Source organism: Arachis duranensis, chromosome 6, assembly GCF_000817695.3.
Source record: "Arachis duranensis cultivar V14167 chromosome 6, aradu.V14167.gnm2.J7QH, whole genome shotgun sequence".
Taxonomy (NCBI): Eukaryota; Viridiplantae; Streptophyta; class Magnoliopsida; order Fabales; family Fabaceae; genus Arachis; species Arachis duranensis.
In genome coordinates, this window is record NC_029777.3 from 51163409 (window position 1) to 51174096 (window position 10688).

Below are 10688 nucleotides of genomic sequence, written 5' to 3' on the forward strand. Positions count from 1 at the left end.
AGTAGCCAAACAACTTCCTAGACCCATTCAGCTGAGCTCTATACCAACCTTTGCGTTTAAACTTTTAGCTTCCAACCATAATGAACCTTGCAGGACAAATTCTTACTACTGACCATCTTCCTCTTACTCTTAATGCCACAAAGAGCTCTAAGTTGACCATCCGTCTCCAGTAACCCATATTCAAGTGGGATTAGAGAGCTAAGGGATATGAATTTTACCCACTTGAATGTTGTGAAGGATGATGGCAACTTAGGGGGAGGTGTTTCTAATGAACGTGCAAGCTCCACTCCCTTGTGCTCTTCTTCGACATCTTCCACCTCTTTGCAATCTTCTTCAATATCAACCTCTTCCTCTTGGTGAATTTCTTCCAATTCAATCTCTTCTTCATTGTTCACCAAGGGCATGGGATGTTGTGCTTCTTCTTCTTTAGTCTCCATCTCTTGATCAACCTCTTCCAAGTCTTCAACCATGACATGCCTTGGAGGTTGTACACCCTCCTCAACATTAAATTCAAACTCCTTGGAAGGAGGCTTTATGAATGGACTTTCCAATGGAGGTTTAGCCTCTCCTAAGTCTTCAACCACTTCTTCTTCTTCAATAATTCTGGCTTCCTCCACTTGTTCCAGTACAAATTCATGCTCCTTACTGTCCACCGGAGTTTTGAATATCTCCTTCATGCCACGTTCTTCATTAGATTGTCCACGTGAAGCCATGGGGGTTCCTTGAGTGTTCGAACGTCGGGAAGCTAATTGATTTATTGCTTGCTCCAATTGATGAAGGGCTGCATGAAATTGATCTACTATTTTTAGGGAATGATCCCTTGACTCTTGTTCCTCCTTAATGATTACCTTTCCATGACAACTTCCTTCAATTACTCCTTCATCTTCAAGGGTCTCTCCTACCTTCACCTTTAGTGCCTCCTCTAGCTCCTTATGAAGTATGGATTCGCAGAGATGATCATCTCTCTCTTGTTTCATATCAATAGCATCATTGGGATCATCTTGCTCTTGGATTGATGGATGTGGGTGCTCTTCCATGGATGGTGGTGATGGGATGGGTGGATCATTATGTGGTTGAAAAGGAAGTGCACTAGAGCTTGAGGGTTGATTATTGAAGGTATTTGGTGGTCTAATTCGGGCGGCGAGAGCTTGTATAGTAGAGTTTAGATTAGTAAATGCTTTCTCCATGGAGGTTTGGGGTGGATAGGAGGGTTCATTTGTTGGGAGAAGGGGTTCATGGTAGGAAGGTGGTTCATCTTGATAATGATAAGGAGATGGGTATATTGAGGTGGTGGTTCTGTGTATGGTTCATTTGGCTCATAAGGTGGTTGGTATAGTGGGTACGGGTTAGGATCGTATGAGGGTGTTTGGTAGTAAGGGGCTCGTGAGTATGGTGGTCCAAAGCTATGTTGAGGAGGGGGTTCATAGGCGTATGGTGGTGGTTGTTGATAATCAAAAGAATGCTCACCATAGCCATTGCCTTGATATGCATCACAGAATGGTTGTTGATAGTCCATTGGAGGTGGTTGTTGCCATAAGGGTTGATTAAATCCTTGTGGCCCCTCCCATCTTTGATTGTTCCAACCTTGATACCTGTTCTCATTATAATCTCCTCTTCCTGCAACATAGTTGTAACCATACTCATAGCCAAAGGGGTGAGAGTTCATGGTAGTAGAAGAAAATAAAAACAAAAACGAACAAAAAGAAAATATTTTGAAAAAGATATTATTTTTGAAAAAAAGGATAAGATAAGATTTTGAAAAAGATAAGATAAGATAAAAATTTTAAAATAAAAATCTTATTTTTTTTTGAAGAATATTTACAATAACTAATAATAAGGCACACGTTTGCAATTCCCCGGCAACGGCGCCATTTTGAAGAACTGAAGATTGATGGTTTAGAAGTTATAGTAAACTCTCGTTGTTAGTATAGTTACTAAACCAAGCAATCAACCTTTCTTACAAACGTTTTGGTTGTCACAAGTAACAAACCCTTTTTAAAATTGATAACCGAGTATTCAAACCTCGGGTTGTCTTCTCAAGGAATTGCAGGGAGGTATGTTCTTGGGAGTAATTGGGGTAGAATTGGGGTGGTTCTACATATGGTTCATACGGTTCATAGGGTGGTTGGTATGGAGGATATGGGTTAGGGTCATATGAAGGTGAGTGGCGGAAAGGGGCTTGTGAGTGTGGTGGTTTAAAGTTATGTTGTAAGGATGGTCTTTGTCTGTGATATCTAGGAGGGTGTTGTTGCCTAAAGGGTTTATCAAATCCTCTTGGCTCCGTCCATCTTTGATTGCCTTGACCTTGATGCATATTCCTGTTATAGCTTCCTCTTCCTACAACATAGTTGTAACCAGACTCATAGCCAAAGGGGTGAGAGTTCATAGTAGTAGAAGAAAATAAAAACAAAAACTAACAAAAAGAAAATATTTTGAAAAAGATATGATTTTTGAAAAAGATTTGAAATTTGATTTTGAAATAAGATAAGATAAATAAAAATTTTAAAATCTGAATTTTTTTTTTGAAAAATATTTACAATAACTAATAATAAGGCACACGTTTGCAATTCTCCGGCAACGGCGCCATTTTGAAGAACTGAAGATTGATGGTTTAGAAGTTATAGTAAACTCTCGTTGTAAGTATAGTTACTAAACCAAGCAATCAACCTTTCTTACAAACGTTTTGGTTGTCACAAGTAACAAACCCATTTAAAATTGATAACCGAGTATTCAAACCTCGGGTCGTCTTCTCAAGAAATTGCAGGGAGGTGCGTTCTTGTTATTGGTTATGAGTTTTGTAAATTGGGGTTTTGAAAGTGAGGAACAAGTAAATTCAATGACAAATAAAATAAATAATTAACTATAAAATAAACTCTTGGCAAGATATGAAAATTCGGAAGTCCTATCCTAGTTACTCCTATAAGAGTGGAAGTTAATCCCACTTAGTTAACCTTTGCGTAAGCAAGGGAAAGTCAAGTGAACTAATTGGTTAGATTTCCCAAGTCCTAGCCAAATCCTAAGGAAAGACTAGAGTTAGTGGAATTCCAGTTAATTAGCCGACATAACAATCAATCATGAATAGTTGATAACTCAAGAGCTTCCAGTTAATCAATTAAAGCCAATAATATAAAAAGCTAAATATGAATCTTAGATCTGAAATACCTCAAATAACATACATTCAAAGCAATAAAATCTAACATGGACAATATTCATAAGCCAATTGGGCAACATAAATCAAATACAAATAAAAGCATTAAAGTATCTCAAAGTAGAAGAGAAGTCAAAATAAAGGAATATTGAACCTGATGTGAAGATGAGATAAATCCCTAATTTCTAAAAATCCTAATCCTAAATCCTAAGAGAGAGGAGAGAGCCTCTTTCTCTAAAAACTACATTTAAAACTAAAATTAAGAATTATGAAAGCATGAATATGAATGGATGCATTCCCCCACTTTATAGCCTCTAATTTGTGCTTTCTAGGCCAAAAATTGGGTCAAAAACAAGCCAGAAATCGCTAATTTCGAAATCTGGTATGTACAGGTCGCGGGAAAGTGACGCGGACGCGTCATCCACGCGTTTGTGTGGAATGAGATTCGCAGATGCGACGCAGACATGTCATCCACGCGTTCGTGTCACTTAACTTTGGGGCAGCTATAGCAAATTATATATCATTGCGAAGCCCCGGATGTTAGCTTTCCAACGGAACTAGAACCGCGTCATTTAGACTTTTGTAGCTCGATTTATGATCGTTTTAGTGCGAGAGGGTTAGGCTGACAGCTTTGCAGTTCCTTCAACTTCTTGTATTCCTTCCACTTTTGCATGCTTCCTTTCCATCCTCTAAGCCATTCATACCCTGTAATCTCTGAAATCACTTAACACACATATCAAGGCATCTAATGGTAATAAGAGAGGATTAATATTAGCAAATATAAGGCCAAAGAAGCATGTTTTCAATCATAGCACAAAATCAGGAAAGAGAATGTAAAACCATGCAAATCATATGAATAAGTGTATGAAAGATTGATAAAATCCACTCAATTAAGCACAAGATAAACCATAAAATAGTGGTTTATCACACGCATCAGGTACGCGCACGCGTCGCTCCTCGCTGGCTATCTCCTTTAATTCTTGTGCTCCTTCCATTTATGCAAGCTTCCTCTCCATTCTCTAAGGCATTTCTGCCCTATAAAGCCTGAAAACACTTAACGCACGGATCACGGCATTGAATAGTATAAAAGGGAATTAAAACACAGAATTTAAGGGCTTAGAAAGCAAGTTTTCAATTGTAGAACAAAACTAGGAAGGAATTGTAAAACTATGCAAATTATATGAATAAGTGTGCAGAGACCTGATAAAAACCACTCAATTGAGCACAAGATAAACCATAAAATAGTGGTTTATCAATCTCCCCACACTTAAACATTAGCATGTCCTCATGCTAAGCTCAAGGAGACAAAAAGAATGAATAGGGGAAAGTAAGACTCATGAAATGCAACCTATATATGAATGCAACTATATGCTAAGATGTTTCTATCTACTTGGTTGAAAATAAACAAGTTCTCTAAGACAAATATAAACCAGATTTCACTAATTTAAATCGTACAATAAAGACAAGTAAACTTGTAAGAAGATAGCTCGTGAAAGCAGGGAATATAGAATCAAGCATTGAACCCTCACTGGTAGTGTATATCACTCTAACTCTCTCAAGTGTCTAGGGTTAATTCACTCACATCTTCTCTAGTCATGCTTTCTAAAACTTTGTTGTTTATCTAACCAATCAACAAAAATTTAGTATACCAATGCAAACATCCTAAGGTCTTTTCAAGGTTGTAATGGGGCTAAGGTAAGGGTGAGGATATATGTATGGCCAAGTGAGCTATAATATGAATCTTTGATTACCCTAAACTCTCACCTAACACACACACATACTCTATGTAATTCCAAAATCATGCCTAACTACCCAAAATTCCCACTTTTGCATCACATACTCATGCATCAACTTTTCTTTAATTTTATCACATGCATTGATCTTTTATTAAACTTAACATTGGGGTAATTTTGTCCCCTTATTCATTTATTTACTTAATTATTTGAATATTTTTTTCTTTTCTTTTCTTTTTTTTCATCATGAAAGCAAACATAACACATCAATGCACATGAGTTTTTAATTTTTCTGGTCTCATATGAGTATGCACCCAAATTTCCAATACTTTTGTCACTAAAACACAACACACTTTCATTAACCCAAGTTCCCACAGTTCCCCACACTTAATTGATACATAATTTCTAACTTAAGCTAACCAAAGATTCACTTGGGGTAATTAATTATTTTTCCGCTTAAGGCTAGTAATGTGGTAAAATATAGAACAGAAGGGGATTAAAAGGCTCAAGGTGGCTAACAAAGGTGATTGAAAGGGTAGGCTATTTAGGATGAGTGGGCTTATAACAAATGATTGCCTCAATCATATGCAAGCATGTGAATACACTAAACAATGGACATATAGAATGGAACAAAATATAGATTGCAGTCATAGAGAAGAAAACACACAAGAATAAAATATTATGGTTAAATAGTGTAACCATGTAATTAAGCTCAAATCTCACAGGTTGCGCGTTCCTAGCTATAATTCATGTTCCAGAGTACAATCCTCAAACAAGTTTAACACAAATTTGCAATTTAAATTAGTGAAACATTGTAAAGAGGGTCTTGAAGAGAAACTTATTACTTCAACCAAGCAAAACATGTTGGTCATGTAATCTATCCTATCTAACAAAGGAAAAGTCAAATGTTGGTGCTAAGAGAGAGAACTTATCTCCAGAAGTTAAGGATTGACCTCCCCACACTTAAGGCTTGGCACGGTCCTCCGTGCCATCAGTAAGGAGCAAGGAAGGGCTAGAAGTGTCGCCTCCAGTGTCTGGTTCGCCTTGGCTACCTGTGCTACTGGATGAAGTGGAGTCTGGGGTGTCCTTTAGTTCTGGAGGTGGGTGTGTACCAACTATGAGGTCCTTCAAATAGTTGTATCAGCGCTTGTTACGGCGCTCCATTTGCTCTATCCGCCGGTTTTGCTGGTCGAACCTCTCATGGACCTGAAGGAACATCTGATGGGTGGATGGTGCTTGTGGTGTTGATGATGGTGGAGTGGAGGAGGGAGGAGTATCCAAAGATGGACCTGTAGACCGGCTCGGAGAGGGAACTAGCGGCCTAATGTACTTCCCGTTCGGGACATACTGGTTGGCTCTAGGGTCATGACCTTCGTGTCACCTGCCCGATAGGACACACCTACTACAGAGACCAATTCTGAGGCCAAGGTGGGGAAAGGCAGATTACCCGCTATCTATATGTGTCCCATGGCTTGCCGGATGTGTCGGGGCAGGTTGAGGGGTTGCTCTGTCAGGATGCACCAGATGAGGATAGCCATGTCTGTTGTGAAGGTCGACTAGTGAGTGCTTGGAAAGACATAGTGGGACATGATCTGTGCCTACACGCGAGCCTCCAAGGTAAGTGACTGGGCGGAGATGCTCTTGGGTTTTGACCGATGCGTCCCATAGATCCAGGTGCCGCCAGGTTGGGTGATAACTCCAAGAACACTATCCTAGTCGAACTGATTCATCTGGCGCTTGTGGGATGCCTCTTGATATGCATCCCATCCCTCTGGACTAGGTGGAAGGTCCAATGCTCTCTGTATGGCACTCTCGAAGACAAGGACCTGCTGCTGACGAACGAAGATAGTCTGTAGAATAGGCGAGTAGAAGTTTGAGTAGAATTCAACTACCCATGATAAGTTTGCCTCTCGTTGCTGTTTTCTCAAAAATCCCTATTGTCTCCTCTCAATTCGGGGCTCCACAAAATCAACAAAGTGTGTTGGGACAATGAGCAGGTGCTCATTGTTGTAGTTCCTCTCGGCTAGGATGGGGAACATCTGTTTGCAATAACGGTTAGCAAACCATGTGGAGTCTCGGGTGAGAAAGGCTGTCTGTGATTCATCAACCTTAATGATTCTCTTCACCCGCTTTGTTGGTGGCTTTACATTGGTATATGGAAGTGCTTTTGCAAGTGTTCTCTTGGATCCTCTCCTAGCTGGTGTCTTGTCAGTTGCCTTCGCTTTTCCTTTCTTGGTTCCCATGCCTAAGGAAGAAGAAAAAGGAAGAGTATGAAATATAGATAACTAAGACCAGAAGGGAGAAAATTCCAGGTGATAATGAATGCCAAAGGAAAGATCAGGTAGGCAATTCAAAATAATAAAATGCAAGAGGGTAAAAACATGCAAGTAACAGGCATAGGAAGCATAACTCAAGCATCAAGTAATAAATGTGCCAGATAAAGGAGCATTTGTAATGATGACAATTGTGAATGATAATCCCAATTACATGTGGAATGCAAGTGTTTTGAAAAAGAGGCATTCAAGTAAAAGAGGAGTAAATCAAAATAGAGTTCAAGATGCCATAGGCTTTTTCACAAACACTTGGTGAGCAAGTTAAAGTAGGAATTAAAATAATATAATCCAAATGTATATGAAAGACAAATTAAAATATCAATTGTCAAATCACTCCTCATAATATCCACAAGCTTTAGTATAGTAAGGTAATACCCAAATAAAATTCCAATACCAACATAAGAATGCAAGAAAAAGAAACCATGGACAATAAAACTAAAAGAAAAAAATAGAAAAGAAAGAAACATAAATTGATGTAATAATGAAAGAGTAAAAGAGAAAGAAGAGAAGAAACCTGATGAAGAAAATGAAGAAGGAAAGAAGAAAGTAATAGATATGAAGAAAGAATATGAAAGAAGAACAAAAGAAGAAAGAAGAAATAGTTAGGATTGAAAAGAATTTGGATTGGAGGGGTGGATGACTTGAAATCAGGCACTGAGGTGTTTTAATTGTGCGTCGCATGCGTCGCATACGCGTATGGCACGCGTACGCGTGGGTCGCACGATTTTCAAGCGATGCATAAGTGTCAGGGATGCCTACACGTGACATGGGTTGTGCAATTGGCGCAAAGGCAGCTCCGCGCACGCACAACTCTCTGTTTGATTGGTGCATGGTGCAAAAATGGCATACGACGCGTGAACGCGTGAACATCAAGCATGCACACGCATGGATGGTCCTTACTGGAAAACGACGCGTCCCTGATGCGCGATGGGACTTGTGCTACTAGCACAGTTCCAGCCCCACACCATCATAACTCTCTGGCCATACACCCATTTATGCTGATTCGCAGGGTCACACGTACGCGTGAGGGACGCGTATGCGTGGTCTAGGGAAGATGCAAGCGATGCGTACACATGAGGGACGCATACGCGTGGACTTGCTTATGCGCAAGGCACGCCACCAGCACCACTCCTGCCCAACTCTCTGTTCAATTTTTATTTTTCATGCACACACATATGACGCATGCGCGTCAGTGACGCTTGCGTGTCGTGTGCTTTTTTTTATTTGTTATGCAGAATGCAAAATGCAGCATGCAGATGAATATGCAGAAATTATGAATGACTACTGCAAAAATTAAAATAAAATAGACTAGGAATGAGAAGAAACGATCATACCATGGTGGCTTGTCTCCCACCTAGCACTTTGCTTTTACGTCCTTAAGTTGGACGATCCATAAGCTTAATCTGCTTTTCTTGGTGGGTCCTCCAAGAGGAAGACCTCTAGCTCTTTAGTTTCCTTCATCTTCTCACCATGATACAACTTTAAGCGATGTCCATTGACCTTAATGAATTTGGAACTTGAAGGATGACTTAGGTGGAAGACTCCGTATGCCTCTACCTTTTCTACCCTGTAGGGGCCTTCCCACCGTGATCTCAACTTGCCTGGCATGAGCCACAGCCTTGAGTTGTAAAGGAGGACTAGCTCCTCAGGTCTGAACTCTCTTATCTTGATATGCCTGTCATGCACAGCCTTCACCTTTTCTTTGTATAGTCTGGAGTTGTCATATGCTTCGAGTCGAAGGGTCTCTAGTTCTGCCAGTTGCAGCTTCCTTTCAGTGCCAGCCTTCTCAAATCCCATGTTGCATTCTCTTACAACCCAGAAAATCTTGTGTTCCACCTCCACTGGGAGGTGACAAGCCTTTCCGTACACTAAGCGGAAGGGGCTCATTCCTATGGGTACGTATGCCATCCGAAAAGCCCAAAGCGTATCAACAAGCCGTGTGCTCCAGTCCTTCCTATGAGGCTTGACTATCTTCTCTAAAATGTACTCTATCTCTCTGTTAGACACCTCTGCTTACCCATTGGTCTGAGGATGGTAAGATGTTGCTACCTTGTGGACAATGCCATGTTTCTTAAGTAGTCCTGTTAATCTCTTGTAACAAAAGTGGGTGCCTTAATCACTCACGATTGCTCGTGGTGATCCAAAGTGACAGATAATATGATTTCTAACAAAGGAGACAACAACATTAGCATCATCAGTACGGGTAGGAATTGATTTCACCCATTTAGAAACATAATCTACAGCTAACAGTATATATAAGAAACTGCTAGAGTTTGGGAACAGACCCATGAAGTTAATGCCCCAAACATAAAAAATTTCACAGAACAGCATAAGCTGTTGGGGCATCTCATCCCTCTTGGATATATTACCAAATCTTTGGCATGGGGAACAAGATTTACAGAAGGCAGTAGCATCTTTAAAAAGAGTGGGCCACCAGAATCTACAGTCTAAAATTTTTCTAGCTATCATTTGAGGGCCAAAATGTCCACCACTCTCAGAGGAGTGGCAGGCCTCTAAAATTGACTGGAATTTTGATTGAGGCACGCACTTTTTAATTATCTGGTTAGCACCATACCTCCATAAATATGGGTCATCCCATATATAATATTTGGACTCGCTTTTCAGCTTGTCCCTTTTATGCTTAGTAAAATTAGGAGGGAATGTATGACTAACTAGATAATTAGCTACAGGGGTATACCATGGAACTACTTCAGATATTGCGTGCAAGCTATCAAATGGAAAAGCATCATTGATAGGAGTGGAGTCACTCTTAATGTGCTCTAGGCGACTCAAGTGGTCCGCCACTAAATTTTGGGAACCACTCCTATCCTTAATTTCTAAATCAAATTCTTGTAGTAATAATATCCAACGTATTAACCTTGGTTTGGACTCTTTTTTAGCTAATAGATATTTTAGAGCTGCATAGCCTGAGTATACTACCACCTTAGTACCAACTAAGTAGGCTCGGAATTTATCCAGAGCAAAAACTATAGCCAGAAGCTCCTTTTCAGCGGTAGTGTAGTTTGACTGAGCAGTGTCTAAGGTCTTAGATGCATAGGCAATAATAAAAGGGTCCTTACCATCACGTTGAGCCAGCGCCGATCCTACTGCATAATTGGAGGCGTCACACATTATCTCAAAGGGTTGACTCTAGTCAGGCCCTCTCACAATAGGGGCATGGGTCAAGGCGGTCTTTAGCTTATAAAACGCCTCCTTGCAGTCTGTACTCAACTCGAACTCAATATCCTTCTGCAGTAGTCGGGATAAGGGCAATGCTACCTTACTGAAGTCCTTGACAAAGCGCCGGTAGAAACCTACATGACCAAGAAACGAGCAGACTTTCCTCACAGAAGAGGGGTAAGGTAACCCAGAAATGACATCTACCTTTTTGGAAATACCAGTATTAGAAACAACATGTCCCAGAATAATACCTTGTTGGACTATAAAATGACATTTTTCAAAATTTAATACAAG

At 40.1% G+C, this 10688-nt stretch overlaps 1 protein-coding gene across 1 annotated transcript; it reads right to left on the bottom strand.

Moving 5' to 3' along the window:
* Positions 1-8612: 8612 nt before the first annotated feature.
* On the bottom strand, positions 8613-10346 carry LOC107493831 (uncharacterized). Its single transcript, XM_016114867.1, has 2 exons — positions 10166-10346; positions 8613-9223 (listed from the first exon to the last, which is right to left on the bottom strand). Exons 1-2 carry the CDS (start codon positions 10344-10346, stop codon positions 8613-8615), a joined length of 792 nt encoding a protein of 263 aa, XP_015970353.1.
* Positions 10347-10688: the final 342 nt, after the last annotated feature.